The sequence below is a fragment of the Urocitellus parryii genome, chromosome 6 (genome assembly GCF_045843805.1).
Source record: "Urocitellus parryii isolate mUroPar1 chromosome 6, mUroPar1.hap1, whole genome shotgun sequence".
Lineage (NCBI taxonomy): Eukaryota > Metazoa > Chordata > Mammalia > Rodentia > Sciuridae > Urocitellus > Urocitellus parryii.
The window spans coordinates 121,353,698-121,370,295 of NC_135536.1; the positions used below are offsets into that span (position 1 = coordinate 121,353,698).

The 16,598-nt window shown below is 50.9% G+C and overlaps 1 protein-coding gene across 5 annotated transcripts in view; it reads right to left on the minus strand.

Moving 5' to 3' along the window:
* Rasgrf1 (Ras protein specific guanine nucleotide releasing factor 1) overlaps positions 1-16,598 on the minus strand; it is a 103,503-nt gene that overhangs the window by 41,621 nt on the left and 45,284 nt on the right. For all 5 annotated transcript variants that reach the window (XM_026400541.2, XM_026400540.2, XM_026400537.2 and 2 more), the window contains 5 exons: positions 10,986-11,065; positions 8,809-9,002; positions 8,187-8,296; positions 4,935-5,053; positions 2,748-2,908 (listed from right to left, as the gene is read on the minus strand). In XM_026400541.2, the coding sequence (XP_026256326.1) occupies positions 2,748-2,908; positions 4,935-5,053; positions 8,187-8,296; positions 8,809-9,002; positions 10,986-11,065 (664 nt within the window). The remainder of the gene's footprint in view (positions 1-2,747; positions 2,909-4,934; positions 5,054-8,186; positions 8,297-8,808; positions 9,003-10,985; positions 11,066-16,598) is intronic.

The following is a 16,598-nucleotide window of genomic DNA, read 5'->3' on the forward strand; positions in this document are numbered from 1 at the left end:
GCAAAGGTGGATGGCCTTCCTCCTGCGTGTGGACTGAACTTAGTGATTTGCATCTAATTAAAAAAATAAAGCAGAAGCAATGGTGTGCTACTTGGAGTCTGCAGCCTGCTGCTCGCTGTCTCGCTGTCACCTGTTCCGCAGGCAACTGTCATGTCATGGGGGGAGGTGCACGAGGTCCCTTGAGCCCCAGGGATGCATCATCTCGGAATGATGAGATGGTCTCTGGCCCAGTGAAGCCGTCAGAGCCCTGTGGCCCAGAAGAAGTCTTGTTTGCAAACCCATTAGGGACCCTGAGCCGAGACCACCAGGGTAAGTCACACATGACTTCCTGACTCACAGATTTTCCTGACCTCCAGCTATTCCACTGGGAATAACTTGTTACACAGCAGCAGATAAATAACACAATAACGGACCATAACAGAGAGCTGGCCATGTGGCTAATTGATGTCTCAGATGCTTGTAGGCAGGGAGCCCCCTGGGAGGCAGAGGGGCACTGCAGAGGGGCACTGCAGAGGGTACAGGGGACGTCCAGGCCGTGGGATCTGCTTCTTGTTCAGCTCTTTGGTGGTCTTGGGAGGCTCCCAGACTTGCTGGGCCTTAACCTTGCCAGTGAGGTCATTGAGCTTGGTCATCTTGGAGGCCCCACAAGCTCTAACATTCTCCTACTTGAGGCCCAAACAATTCTTATAGTAGTTTGCAGATTTGTGACCTGCTCCCTTCAGAATGGACTTAAGGTGTCCTGTTTCTACCTGCATGATTTAAAGAGCAGTGATTTCAATTTCAGCTCTTGGCTGTTGGAGGCCATCTGGCATAAGTGACTAAACACAGAATTTGCCGGCAAACTGCTTGGGTTCAAATCCTAGCTCTGCCACAGAGATTCTGTCTACTTCCTTTATCAACAGATTGGGGAAAGTGACAGTGTCTGCTTCAGCATCTCTTCTAGGAGTTAAATACACATAAAGAATCTGGGATAGTACCTGGCCTGCAGTAATCATTATGTAGGGCTTGCTATTATTATCATCATTACAAGTTCATTATTATACAATTAAGAGTGACAATGGTGGATACATATTGAGCACTTATTGTGTACCAGGCATTGGGACTCCCTCAACTTAATCCTCAGGGCATTCCTGGAAAGTAGGTATTTTCATACCCATTATGCAGATATGGAAACTGAGGCTCAGTGAAGTCACCTGATTTCTCTGAGGTCCCACTAGGATAGAGCAATGCTGGGACTGGTCAGTGCTTCAATTTTGTGTTCTTACTAGTATGCTAACTAACTTTCAAAACTACGAACAAACCAAAAGAAAAACCCTCAAATAAAACAAAATTAACCAATGTAAAAACATGTGCTTTCAGACTCTCTGAGCAGGAAGCTGCTTCCAGGTCTCCAGCGTAACCTGCCCGTTCGGACTCTGGCTGCTGGGGAGCAGACCCCTGGCCTGGACAGAGAGCTCTGGATTAGAAGCTCCAGAGCTAATACATAATGAATGCTTTCCTTGGTACACAATTTGGTTGGAACTGGAGTATTCAATATTTGTAAATTAATTTCCCCTTGTGCAGCCAACCAACTAATTTGTTGACATGTTAACAGAAGTAGTGTATTCCCCGAAGCCCAGGCCTGATCTAATAGCTCAACAGGAGGTTACGGGCCAGGCATCCAGGGTCCGGAAGAACGGTTTCCCCAATGCTCTGCCTTAATTAAAGGCACCTTCTGGCCCTTTCCAGGCTTCAGCATGTTCAGATGCAAAATCCAATCTGCTTCCATGAGGATGGACATGGTGTTGGGAGAAAAGGTAGCTTTCTAGAACTTGTGCTTCATAATCAAGAGGGCAAATTTGTGGACACCATTGGCTTACTGCTAAGTCCTCTGCACAATGCCTCTGTGAGGACAGTTGTCCCTGTTTGACAAAGTGCAGACTGGGGCAATGACTTTTTTAGGGTTACACCTGTGACAGAGCTGGGAGCTAGGTCCTGAATTTGCATTTGGAACAATAGGACAAGCAAGATGCCACATTGGGGAGCAGTAGATTCTGCTCAAGCCACAGGCCTTCCAGCAGAGGCGGTATTTGAACAGGCCTTGAGTGACATGAGGAGTTCAGCCAGGGGAGAAAGAAGGCCTTGCAGCTGGGTCAACAGCAGGAACAAAGGCCCTGGGGTCTATGAGGAAGCAGGAGGGGTCTGAGATGCTTCTTTCCCTGCATGTTTAGGGATATATCAGGAAGTTGAGCATGTGCTATGAGGTCCTGTGTGTCCTGAGGGCAGGTCCTGTGGGAGCACAGTCAGCAGCCTCCAAGGGCCACCAGGACAGTGTTCCTGTGATGGAGGTGAGGGTGGCTCAGAAGGGCACTTGAGGGGGTCTGTCCGAGCAACTTTTGGTTAGAGATGAGTGAAAGGCCCTGGGTGCTGCTCTGGCCCTCAGCCAGGGGTGGTCCTCCGCGCACACACACACACACACACACCCCACATATACACACGTGCGCACACACTCACACACACAACTACATACACATACCTGGCTCCTCTGTAGGAGAGTCTTTCATACTCGACTTTCTATTTCCCGCAACTCCTTTGGTGGAAAACCCGCTGTTTATTCATTCCAACCCTCAGTTGAGCCAGGCCCTATGTGCCTGCTCTTGTACTCACAGGTCCCAGACACCATCGGGGTCGGTCCCAACCCTGAGGTCAGGGTGGAGCCTGCGTGACCGGTGGACCTCCAGCCCTGGGGCAGGTGGCATCTCCCTTACCTTGGTCAGGTGCAGTTTCCCTCCGGAGCCTCTGGTGCAGATAATGAGATGCTTGGAGAACAGGAAGCACTGTCGCTCGCCTTCTTTCTTTAGGGACAGAGACCCCAGGCGTCCCCTCGTGATCTTGCCCTTTTCCGACATGGGCACCTGGATGAGGGAACCTGCGGATGGAGGAGAAAACCTGAACCCCCTCCCAGGACGACCGTGAGCCCCCAGCCCTGGTTTGAAGGTTGGGGTGTCAGCAGCAGCAGCAGTGGGACAGGGCCATCCTAGTTCCTGCAGCAAATGCCTGGGGACTCTCCTTCCAGCCCCTCCTCGGTGTGTGGTGGGGTGGGGGAGCCACCAGAGAAACTATGCAGGGTCCCGTGAACTTCCAGTCGGGGGGCCAGGGCCTTGGCAGCAAAGGAACCCTGAAGGGCTCCACCCATGAGGCGAGACTGAGGCTGGACCAGTGGGGAGCTGGCTGCGGCCCCAGGGAAGGGCAGGTTCCATGGCACTGCCGCTCTCCAGCCACCAGACATCACCCGCCAATCACAGCACTTAGCTGCAGAGCCCAGACTGAGCCGAGTCCTCATGAGGTGCACCAGGAAGCCATTACTGGGCAGAGCAGGTGGCTGTGAAGAGACCCATTTGCTGTCCCTCTTCTGGTCCCGCCCTGCCACACATGCTCCACGGGCCTCCTTCCCCACTGGTCTTGGGATTCAGGCACACAAGGCCCCTGGTGGGATCAGACCAGGGCGTGCCTCCCAGTTCCTCTTGTCATTGTCTCCAACCTCTGTGACAAACTTTATTCTAGGTCACATTGCCCTAAATGCTGCCCTGGGCCTGGAAAGCCTTCACTCCCGTGACACCATGACCTCTGTCTTCTCCTTCAAGCTCCACCTGAGCTGTCGCCTGGGGACAGCCCTCGTGGACATGCTTGGCCACACTCAGCCTCCCGCCTCAGTGTGTCCGCCTGGGCTGCTTCCCCGCGTCTGTCTCTTTCTGACTCTACACAGGGGGCTTCTGGAGGCAGGGGCTGGCTTGTTCTCTGAGCAACCCCAGAGCCCCATGGAGGCCTGACCCGGACAGTGTAGGGGTCACTCACTGCTGGCTCCATGACTCACACGTGGGAAAGGGCTGGCTGGACCGCCTGTCCTGTCTGCAGTCCTCCCCACTGTGTGTGGGTGGGGAGCTTTGGCTCGGGTGATGGAGCAAATTCTCAATGTGTGAGGGCACTGCCCACTCCAGGAGGGGCCACATTTTGGGTCACTTCCAAGACAAACCCAGTCTGAGGTTCCTTCAGAGAGGCCTATAGATACCATGTGGGGTGTTTCTTGCATAGAAAGCACCCAGCACAGGACAGGGAGGCCAGGAGACCGGCAAGTTTGACTCTAGGCTCAGCATGTCGCAGAGTGAGCCTGGGGAGGGGCACAGGGGCTACAGTGGGTCCTGGGAGCAAAATTCCAAGGACACCAGATCCATCCCAAGGACAGCAGGGCCAGAAGCAGGTGCATGGGGCCATCGGGAGGCTCTGGTAAGTTTTTCACAGACAGAGTTTCTGGGCTGGGTAGACGGGGCTCTGGAGGCCCATCTGGAGGCAGCAGTCCCCTCTGGGCATGCGAGCTGGAGCTGAGTCTCCCACCGAACATGGAAGTTGAATGAGATGACCTTCAACTGTATTGCAGCTCTGAGGTCCCCAAGCTGGAAGTCAGAACCCTGGGCCAGGGCAAGCTGCACACCTGACCCTGCTGGGGGGTAGGCTGGGGCCACAGGGAGGGAAGCCCTTCTGCCAGGAGACCCACTGTGGACACCGCCTTCCCCAGACGCAGAGGATGGTAAGGAAAGGATGGGGGCCGAGCCAGCACCCACCTCCTCTGGGTCACCGAGAACACTTGTGACTCACGGGATGATCGGTCTCTGTCCTCATCCCCTGTCTCATACTTTATCCCCCCAAAGGACATGTCAGTGTTTACAACAGAAAACCCAAGGCCATCTGGGCAGACTCGTGTTTACCTTGGGAGAGAAGGAAACCGTGAGAACCAACCATACCCACGCCTGTAGGTAGAGATTCCATCATCTGCAATCACCGCGGCAGGTTTGGGCACAAGGCAGCCAAACCAAGTGGCAGTGTCCCCGAGTGTCACCTCCCTCCCACTGTGGGGCCAATTGGGGGTGGTGGGGGAAAAGGGAGTGCATTCACTGCACCTTGTCTCACGAAGGTCTGGCTGGTGTCCAGGAGGATCTCACAGCCTTCGATGATCATGCGCTCGATGGCCAGGTTTTTCCGGATGTTCTCTGTCTCACTCACTTCGTCATGCATTATTCTGTGTCAACAGGGGTGACAGGGTCAGAGGAAGGCCACCCCACCTCCCAGGGAGGACAGAAGGCCGGGTCTATGGCCAGATCTAAGAAGAAGGGCCAGGAGCCGGGACTCTCAGGTGGGCCTCTAGGCATGAGGGGGGAAGCGGTGTGCCTCTGTGAGCACCCACTGTGTGCCAGGCACCTCACAGGTGCCACCTCATCCTTCTGACACCCTGAGGAGCCAGGGGGTTTATTTCAGAAAAAAGGCAATGAAAGCAGTTAGGAAGCAGGCCCAGCCCCAGCCCCAGGAGGGATGTGGGAGTATGGGGGACATCATTTATTCATTACCTTGCCTTCATCCCCTTCTGTTCTTACTCTCCTTCACAGAACAAAGCTCATTCCTACCTCCGGGCCTTTGCATTTATGATTTCCTCCTTCTGAATACTCTCTGCATATCCTTTCTTTCTTTATAATATCCCCCTCCCATTCACTCAGGAGTGCTCTGCCTCTGAGCTACATTCCCAGCCCTTTTTGAAACAGGGTCTTGCTAAGTTGCTGAGGTTGGCCTTGAACTTGGAATCCTTCTGATTCAGCCTTTGGACTTGCTGGGATTATGCACTACCACACCTGGCTCCTGATTTTTATATGGTCTTCTCTTTAATGTTGCTCAGATCCAGGAACGGTTATTTTTCTGTAGTGCCTGGTAACCCAGCTGGCTCAGGGGAAGACGGGTTCCAGCTTGCTTCCCTAGGCTCTGGCCCTTCTGGGAAGGAATGTAAGCCACTTTCATTTGTCCCTGTTCTGATTTCTTGCAATATCCATAATTTCCAGGAGGTGGCACCATTTAACTGCTTTTTAAACAGCATAGGTGGTAAAAGATGGGTATTGGAGGCCAATATTGCCTTGCCTTGTTTCTAGGATTCTTAGGAAAGTAGTGAGTAGTGTGTGTGTGTGTGTGTAGGGGGACTCTGTAAAAGTATCCCACTTACTTACACTAAGAAGAGGACAAAGTCTTTTGAAATCCTACAATTTCAAGACGACCACCCAGGGGCAGGTTGATAAGTGTGGCTTAGAGTTCTCTTGCAGATGCCGTCCAGGTTAGCCCTCACAAGGATGAAAGATGACCGCACTTGAGCGGTCTCTGTGATGCACTGAATCAGCATGACCTTGAGCAAATTACTCAAGCCCTCTGATCCTTACTTAGTGCCCTCATCTGTAGGATGTTGGGATGAAGATGGAAGAGAGACTATTCCAGGGACCAGCCCCAAGCCTGGCACTTGGTGGGGGCTGTAGCCAAGGGCAGTGATCACTGTCTCTGCTGTCACTGGTGGAAAATAAATATCAGTTTTTTCCCCCCCACTGGATGGGGACTAGCATTTCAGGCATGAACTCACTCAACAGTTTATCAGTCTGGGGCATCAAATGGAATCTTTTCTTAGGAGCCTCAGTTCCTTCCTAGAGAGGGACTCCATTTTGAAAGAGCCAGTGGTAATGAGATCTCTTGGGGAGGATGGGGGAGGCTGTACTTGGTAAAACATAAAGGGGAGATTGTAAAATAGCAAAACTCATTTTTCCTGTAGGACATGAACAAACGGTAGCTGGCGAGGATAAGTGCTGCCCCAGGCTGGGGTTTGTGATGGGTCCCTGCGTGAACATAGTTTGAAAACTCTGGGGGGCTCCTGGGGGACCTGGGAGTGAAGCCTTGGGATATTAGTCAGGATATAGGGGTTCAGGATAGAAGGAAAAGTGCAGGCCCAGTCCCTAGAGGGGACCAGTGTTTCTGAGCACAGTTGGGGAGGGGGTTGGCCATCTTGCTGGCTTCCTGCTGGACAAGAGCTTTCCTCAGCTGCCCTGTGGGAGGGGGAGAGGAGAATGAAAGGGCTATGCCATTCCTATATGTCACCAAGGCTGGGTTCTGGTCAGGCATAGATGGAAGAAAGCAAGCAGGCTGCAAACTCAGGATCGGAGGAAAGGGGATCAGGGTCCTAGGCCTTGTGCGCCTGTACCCATTTGCACCAGGGCAGGGCATTCCTCAGCAACGAGAAGCCCCACTCCCTTATGACAGTCCTAAGCCCTCTCCCTTGGACAAGGGTGTGCAGGATTCGGATCCCTGGGCACCGTCCTTTCTTCCTTCCTGCCAATGATTTTGTTCCTCTGCAGGCTCACCCCGATGACATCCTGATCCTGATTCTCCGCCCAGAGTCTGTAACTCAGCTGGGTATTGGAAGGATCCAGGGAAGGCTGTACCCCGGTCCAGCCCGTTCCTTCCTCTGTGCAGCTAGAAGCAGTGGCCTGACTGGCTGTCCCCTGTGGTACTCAGGAAGCTGTCAGGGGACTGAGTGGACCCCACCCTCTGAAGACCTATCTCCTTTGCAGCCTTTGCCAGCCCACTTCTGACCACAAGGCCCATTTTCATGTCTTGCTTTCTTCCACCTCCACACAGTGGAAGTCCTGGGAAGCCCTGGGACCCAGTCTTTTGTTCCTATGTTTTTATCCTTAAACTCATTCCCTTGGCCATCTTACCAGTGCTGTGACTTTAAATCCCATCTCCAAGCTGATGACTGACAATATCTCTTGCCTCTCAACTCCAGACTCCAATGCCCCTCCCCCATGCCCCCTGCACTTGGACATCACATCAGCATCTTCAAGTTCAAAGTGCTCCCCAAGCAATCTCCTGAGCTCCTCCTCCTCCCCCTGTAAGTCTGCCCCTCCCGCAGTTTCCTCCATCTCAATTAACAGCAATTCTACTCCTGGTTGCTCAGCCCAAAGTTCTGGAATCACCTTGACTCCACTAATTTTCTCACCTCCCTCCCCCCATGTAATCCATCAAGGAATCCTTGGTTCCACCTTCAAGCTATGTCCTGAATCTGACTCCTCTCAGCCTCCACGGCCACCACCTGGTGCAGGTTGTCATCATCTGTGCCTGAGGTGTTGCAGAGCCTCCCTTGGGCTGCCTGTTCCTCCCCTTGCAGAGGGAGGTCCCTTTGGGTGACAGTGAGCCAGGTGAGGGACTCTGAATGGAAGACGAGGAGGACCAGGAATTGGACAGCCATGGGCTTATCCATCACTGTCACCACCTGTGGCTGACTGGAGCCTTGGGCACATGAATGCCTGTCACCCAGGACCCACTCTGGGTGCCCGCAGGCAGGGGCTCACCTGGACAGCTCCTCCAGTTTGGATTTGGCGTAATCCAGGCTGTTGCGCTCCACGTGCTCATGGGGCGTGTGGGCCAGGAGCTCATGCAGCGTCAGGATGTACCTGGGGATCTGCAGGCATCAGGGGAGAGGCAGAGAGTTGGGAGGTAGTGGGGAATGGAGCAGAAGAGGGATGGGGCAGGGAGCAAGAGAGAGACAGAACAGGCAGACAGGGATGAAAAGCAAGAGAGGCAAACACAGTGCTCTCAGCACGGGCGCTTCCACCACCTGACCACAGATGCGCTCTGACTCTGAGGAGCCTCTGCAGCCTGTCTGGGCTCTGCTCTGGCAGAAGGCACGACCTGGGTGGTTGGCTTGGGAGCCAGGAGTAAAGGGTCCCCATGGATGTCTCCGAGAGCTGCCCCTCACCTTCCCTCACTGCCCGAGGGGACAGGCCTATCAGTGGTCAGCTTGCTCTCACTGTCAGGGTTGGGGGCTGAGGGCTGACCCTACTCCATCTTCCAGCCAGGGCTGGGGTGTGTGCCAAGGACTGTGTCCTCTCAGCTGCGGCCTTCGAGTGTGGCTCCCAATACCCCCTGCTTCCCCCCAGCGTGCCCCTCTTGCTGGCAGGCCTGGGCAGCCACCTGGAACATGGGGTAGGTGAGGAAGGTCTCCAGGGTCCTCTCCTCGCAGTCCGGCTTGGCCTCGTAGTGCTTCAGCAGCTTGTCGAAGTCACGGTTCTGCTTGCAGTGCGCCAGGATCTGCAGGCTGTACTGGTGGTTGCGCACGAACTCTTGGTAGATGTTGAGCATGGGCAGCAGGATGTCGAACAGGTCGGCTGGAAGGAGGGTGGGTCAGAGGGTGACTGACGGCACCCTGGGAGGACCTATCCTGCAGCCACTCATGTGGCTATAGAAAGATCCCTGCCTTTGGGGGTGACCGATACCTCTGCCCTACTTAGAACCAGAGAGGTGGGCTCAGCCACTGGACCACATTAGAATCACAGATGTTTGGAGACAAGGCTGTCTATGTGACACCTGTGAGAGGGCGGTATAGGGCATGCTGTCAGGTGTGGCCTGTACCTCCTTCAGAACCCAGGTGCTCATTCCCCAGCGGCCAGGAGTGCTGGTGGCTGGGTTCCCCTCTGGGAATTGCTTTCAACTGAAGGAAGCTGCCTTGTTCAGGTCCTACTCCATCCCATATGGTCCACTGCATGGCAGACTGGTTCTTTGCTCCACCTGTCCCATGTCCTCACTCACCCACCACTGTCATTGCTGAGGGTGCTTCCAAGAGCCCCCGTCTGAACCCTGCAGTCTTTGTCAGAGTGAATCATCTGAAGTCACAGGGTCAATCAGAACTGGCCTGGAGCTGGGTCTCCTGACTTCCCCATTCCAAAGCCTTCCCACCCCATCCTCCCTTGGCTCCTCTGTCAGTCCTTGTCCTAGGACCTCCCAGGTTCACCGAGTGGTTCCCTTCTGGCCCATTCTATCTTGGGTATAGACCTTGTCCTCCCCAGACCCCCAAATTCCAACCAGTCTCCTTAAACCTGCCCTCCAACATTTGATAGGATGGGCTGGAGCCCTGTGGAATTTTCCCTTATGAACTGGGTTTCCCGCCGTAGGCTCTATGTAACAGCTCCTAGAGCAGGCGTCCCACTGCCTGGGAAGAGTGTCTGCTGCAATGTGACTGCAGGAGAGGCAGACCCTGTCTTTCTGGAGACACTTCTTATTTGGAACCCAGGGAAAAGCAAGGCTGTTTGCTTTTGAGATACACAAAAAGAGTGCCCGTCCAGAGGCCTTCTAGCTGAGGCTTGGAGAGCGGTATCTGATCCGTGTCAGTGGCCTGCACTCAGATGAACCGTCCCCTCCTGGAACCGGTTTCTTGTCTCCAGAGTGGAGATGCCTCCAACACTCATCTTTACCTACCCAACTGGGAAAATGCCAAAAGAAAAAAAAAAAAAAAGATCATGCCTGGTGGGTCACGGGAGCAGGACTAGGTCCTGCCATCCCTCACTCTGGGTACCCGGGCAGTGCAGTCCTCTTGGACCACACGTAGACAACAGGGTTGAAGCCAGAACCTTTAACATATTTATACCTTTTCATTTCAGTGATTCTACTTTTGGAAACCTATCCCAAGGAAATGGCCTCTAACATGGAGAGAACTTCATAGGCAGAGACAATTATGTCTGAAGATAACAATTTGGAACAACTCTAAAAGCCAACAATGAGAGCCAGTTGCACGGGATAATGGTCACATGCAGGGAACACTGAGAATACTGTCAGTCCTTGTCCAGTGACACTTTCCTGAAGCATTAATATGGTCAATAAAAATCTTTCAGCATGAGAAAGCGCTTCTGTTATAATGTGGAGCAAAAAAAATCAAAACAACTCTGCAAGAATCACACTCTATAATTCAGCATGTTTGCAATTATGTAAACTGGGGGAAAAAAAAAAAACTTAGGATCTATGTACAGAAGAAAAACACCGGAGTGTTTATAGTGGATATCTTTGAGAAGCAGAATTATGGGTGATATTTTTAAGCTTTTTCTACTTTTCTGGGTTTTCAAATGTTCTCAAATGGGCATGTGCACATTCTTTTTAAAAAGGGAAAAGTGGATTAAAAAAAACTAAAAATATATTACTTCCTCTTAGAAATATGACTTGTGACAACTTGTCTGTCTTCTTCCACCACCGTCGAGGGTGTCTGGGTTTGTAGGGTGACACTCTGATGCTCTAGAAGGACAGAGCTGCCCCCATCTCGGGGGGGGGGGTGGCATCAGGAGAGGGATGGGCTGGGGCATCTTCGAGGGCTGGCTACTCACCCAGGACCAGCGTGGGCCAGCTGGAGATGCGGGCCTTCAGGCCCTGGTAGAAGATCTGATGCAGAAACATGATGGTTTCACTGAAAGAGAAAGCACAGCGTGAGCTCTGGCCAGGGACTTCCTGCTGCTCCCAGCCACGCGGCACTCTGCAGCGACACTTTCCTCAGGGGAGACTTTCTGTGAGAATTCCATCAGCTGGATGGACCAGACAGAACATGAGGCCCAGCGCCAAACGAATACTGGGCCCCTTGTGAAAAAAGGACTGAGCACCTCAAGATGGTGACTACAGAGTGTTCAGTCAAGCAGAGGGTCACCTGCCCGTGAAGCGGGTGGAGTTGGGGGCTGTTCTGGCCCATGGCCTCTGAGTCTCCTGGGGTCCCACTTGTGGGGGTGCCCCCTGAGATACATGGAGGGAGCCAGGGCTCTGGAGAGTACAGGGTAGTGGCCCTGACGATGTGAAGATTCAGGGCGTGGGACCCACTCAGGGCTCAGATCTGTCAGCCACATGACCCCAGTGAGGGGCTTCCTGCCTCTGAAGTCCAGTCCTTCTGTGTAAACAGGAGGGTGAAATGAAGAAGCTCCTGCAAACAAGAGGTGACGTGAGTGCCATGGGTATCACAGGTGCCCAGCAAACGCTGCCCCCTTTTTGGACTTTTGTTAAGTCTGAAAAGCCAAATTACCCTGCTTGGGCACTCCACACATGCCCTGGGAATACAGTGTTCTTATTGGCAGCTAAGCCCTGGCAGGGAAGGCCCCTGAGCACTCTGTGGGCATCAAGCTGGCCTTGGCCCCTCCCTGCCTCTTTCTATGCCCACTTCTCCCCAAGAAGCTGGTCCCAGAGAACAGCCTGGGTCCTCTTCTGCCCAGACAAGCTGTGAGCACAGAGAGAGCACCAGAAAGAAGGTACCTTGCAGGCCAGGCCCCCTCCTCCCTTCCCAGTGGCCTTTCTGTCTCACCTCCCTCACTGCTGCCAGCTCCAGCTCCCAACACCTGGCGACCTGGGGGTTCCCCCACGTGTCTGGGAACTTCACAGTGCACCCCATTTATGGATAGAAAAACTGAGGCTCAGAGAGGGAGAAGGAAAGCCCCTGAGAGTCACAGGCAGTCCTGGGCCGGCTGCCTGTCTCCCTACCCAGGAACGTTCTCATCTTTCTCTGCCACATTCTCCACGACTGTGCTCTCTGTTCCCTCCCTCCTCTGTGCTTCCCCAGTGCTGGTGTTTTCCACTTTGGTAGGCAGTCCTTGGATGCTGTCCCCTCTCCCAGCAGTCTGTGCTCTGACAGCCACTGGAATCCCCAGGTCTCCCTGCCTCCGCACAAGAGCTGGCAGGGAGGGGCTGAGAGAGCAGAGAGGCCCTGAGCTGCAGCGGAGGTGGAGGAGGCTGTGCCCAGAGGGGCCCCTAGACGTCAGAGGCTCATGACCCTGGTGGGCTTGCAATGTCCTGTGCATCCCGCTATATAGAGAGACAGGTGGGGAGAGGCAAGAGGGGGGCGGGGAGGCTAGGGATAGAAGGAGCAAGAACACACATTTCCAGGCTGAAGGGCAAAGCTAGGAACTCCCTTGTGTTCCAGAGAATGTACAGAAGGAAAGGAAAACAAAGACTGAAACAAGACCCTTTTTTTTTTTTTTCCCTAAGTAGAGAATACTTTTCAAGTTCTTATTTCCAAGTGTGGATCTTATCATTACTGTGAGTTGTCTGTCTGTCAACTCCCTAAACCTCCAAGTAAAAAAGGTCCCTCCAGGGATAGCAACACTTAGCAAGGCCAGTTTCCCTCTGGGGTGGGCCTCAAACTAGACTATTGAATGAATAAACTTGTACCAATTTTAAGAAAAAATTTTTGACTACCTGTGAAGATCCTTTAAGACCAAGACACTCAGCCAGGGGTTCAGGAGAGTGTAGAGGGGACAGAACCAAGAGCATCTAGGCTGAGTGGGTGGCACGGCAGTCACGCGACTTTCAGGAGTTCATGACGGAGCCATACGTAGGATCTTGACATGTATCTAGATCTTTCTAGATAACCCTGAACACTGCTTCAACAAGACTCAGGGAAGCCACTCCCAGGCAGCTGTGGCAAATAACTGTGGAGGACTCATCAGAGAGGAAATGAACTTTCTTCAATTCCAACCCTGCTCAGGCTTGCACAGAGCAAATCAGGATCATCATGAGCTAGAACCACAAAAATACACAGGCATGCCCTGGAGATATGGCAAGTTGGACTCCAGATGACTATAATAAAGCAAACAGGTCAATAAGGCGAGTCACGTGATCTTCTGCTTTCCCCAGAACAATATTGTTTTGTTGACACTATACTGCCATCTATCAAGGGTGCAACAGTATTGTCTTAAAAGTATACATACTCTAATTAAGTCCTTCATTGCTAACAGACGCTCCTGATGATCTCAGCCTTCAATGAGGGATATTCTCTCTGCTGCTGGAGGGTCTTGCCTGGCTGTGGACAGCTGCTGACCAATTGGGGTGGTGGTTGCTGAAGGCAGGGGTGGCTAAGGCAATTTCTTAAAACCAGACAACGGTGAAGTCTGCAGCATAGATAGACTCTTTTCATGAAAGATTTCTTTGTAGCATGTGATGCATCTGATGGCATTTTACCCAAAGAACTTCTTTGGAGATTAGAGTCCGTCTTCCCAAACCCTGCTGGTTGCTTTATAAATTAACTTTATGTGAAACATTCTAAATCCTTTTTCATCTCAACAATGTCCTCCGCATCTTCTCCAGGAGCAGAGTCTATCTCAAGGAACCACTTTATTTGCTCATCCACAAGCAGTAAACCCCGGTCCTATCACCAGATCACAGCAACCCAGTCCCATTTTCAGGGTCCACCTCCTGGTCCAATGCTCTTGCTATTTCCACCGCATCTGCAGTTTCTTCCTCCACTGAAGTCTTGAACCCCTTGAAATCTTCTGCAGGGGTAGCAGTCAACTTCCTCTGAATTATTAGTGTTGATACTTGGATTTCTTCTCATGAATCATGAGTGTTCCTCCTGGTGTCTAGAATGGTGAATCCTTTCCTGAAGTTTTTCCATTTACTTTGTGTTTCCATCAGTTTTTGTGTCATTGTGATCAAAATTCCTGACAAGAACAACTTACAGGAGGAAGTTTATTTGGAGCTCATGGTTTCAGAGGTCTCAGTCCAGAGATGGCTGACTCCATTGCTCTGGGCTCAAGGTGAAGTAGCACATCATGGGGGAAGGGCCCAGAGAAGGAGCGCTGCTCAGCTCATGGCAGGGTCAGGAAGCAGAGACGGAAAAGGGGCACAGTAAGAATGATCCTTCCAGGGCCCACCCCCAGTGACCCAACTTCTCCGGCCATGCCCCATCTGCCTACTCTACCACCCAGTCCATTCAGACTAGGATGGACTGATTAGGCCTCAGCTTTCACAAGCTAATCATCTCACCTCTGAATATTCTTGCATTAACAGGAGCCTTTAGTGGACACCTCATACCCAAACCATAACACTTTGCCCAGAGGAATCACTACTAATGTCAGTATGCATTTCTTAAATATTTGAAAGTCAAAACAACTCCATGATCCATGGGCTGCAGACTGGATGTAGGGTTTGCAGGCATGAAAACAACATTGGTCACATTGTACATGTCCATCAATGCTCTCAGGTGACGGGGTGCATCGTCAATTGTGTAATATATATATATATATATATATTTTTTTTTTTTTAAATAATTTTATTTATTTTATGTGGTGCTGCAGAATGAACTTTTTTTTTTTCCTTCTGAGCAGTAGGTATCAACAGCAGACTTGAAATACTCTGTAAATCATGTTGTAAGTGGATGGGCTGTCACCCAGACTTCGTGGCTTCATTTACTGACAACAGAGAGAATAGATTTAGTATAATTTCAAAGCATTAAATGAGCATTGGATTCAATTGAAGTCCCCAGGCATTAGCTCCTACCAAGTCAGCCTTGTCCTTTGAAGCTCTGAAGTCAGGCATTGACTTCTCCTCTCTAGCTAAGAAAGTCCTAGATGGCATCTTTTTTTCAGTAGAAAGCTGTTTGCTTTTCAATCTGCATTGAAACCTGTTGTTTTGTGTAGCCACTTTCACAGCTATCTTAAGCCTGCTGGATAACTTGCTGTGGCTCCCACATCAGCACTTAGCTTCACCTTTTTATGGAGAGAGCTTTTTTCCTTAAACCACATGGACCAATCTGTCCCAGCTCCACACATTCCTTCTGCAGCTTCCTCACCTCTACTCATCTTCATAGAATTAATGGCAGTAATTGGGGTCTTGCTCTGGATTAGCTGCTGGCTGGTTTGGTCTTCTATCGAGAATGCTCAAACTCTCTCTGTATCAGCAATAGGGCTGTTTGCCTTCTCATCATTCAGAGTAGCACTTTCAATTTCCTTCAAGAACTCTCCCCTTGCTTTCACAACTTAGCTCACTGCTGGGCGCAAGAGGCTTGGCTTTCAGACTAAGTCAACTTTCAACAGGCCTTCCTCACAGAGCTTAAGCATATCTAGCTTTTGATTGAAAACTGTGACACCTGTGTCTCTTCCTTTTACTTGAACACTAGTGGCCACTGTAGGGTATTGTTGTATCTCAAGGATTAGGGAGGCCTGGGGTGAGGGAGAGGGGCAGGGCAAGAGCCATTGATGGAATAGTCAACACACTCAATGTTTATCAATTAAGTCCACAAACTACCAAAACAGTAATACCCATGATTGCTGATCACAGCTCAACATAATAGACAAAATAATAATAAAGCCTGAAATATTGCAAGAGTTACCAAACATGACACAGAGACACAAAGTGAGCATATGCTGTTGGAACAATGGCTCCCACAGTCTTGCTCAACTCGAGGTTGCTACAAACTTTCCATTTGTGAAAAATGCAACATCTAGAAAGTGCACCAAAGCACAGGGAAATGAGGTGTGCCTGTACAGATGAGGGCTCCATCTTCAAAGTGCAAATATGATCTATCATATTTGATAACAGGAGAGAATGTCACCTGTAATCATTTTTTTAAAAAAAAAATATATTTTTAAGTTGTAGATGGACATAATATCTTTATTTTATTTATTTATTTATTTTTATGTTTTTATTTTTATCTGAGGATCGATCCCAGTGCCTCATGCATGAGGGGCAACTGCTCTACCACTAAGCCACGACCCCAGCCCCCACCTGTAATCTTATTTTCAGAGATTACCATGGTTTTAATCATCTTGACTAGACTTGCTTTTAAATAATCATTGTTAGTGGGTTTCTTGAACATTTTTCTTATGTATTGACAATTTGTATTTCTTCTTTTGGGAATTGCCTGGTTAAACTCATTTCTATTTTCTCTTATTAATTTTAAGTAACTTTCCCTGTTAAGCATCTAGTCAACATACATGTTGGAAACACTTATGCTGGGCCATTTGCCTGCTGGTTTTGTTTGGTGGTGATGTGCCGGGTTTTCAACTTGCTTGTAGAGTGTGCTGTTTTCTTTCTGTCTCTGCCTCAGGCATTGGCACACACATCTATCCCTGTCTTATTTTATTGTTTCTTTTTTTGAATTTTACTTTGTGGTTCTGGGGATTGAGCCCAGGGCCTCATGCATACTAGGCAAGTGCTGTACCACTGAGCCATACCCAGATCTTATC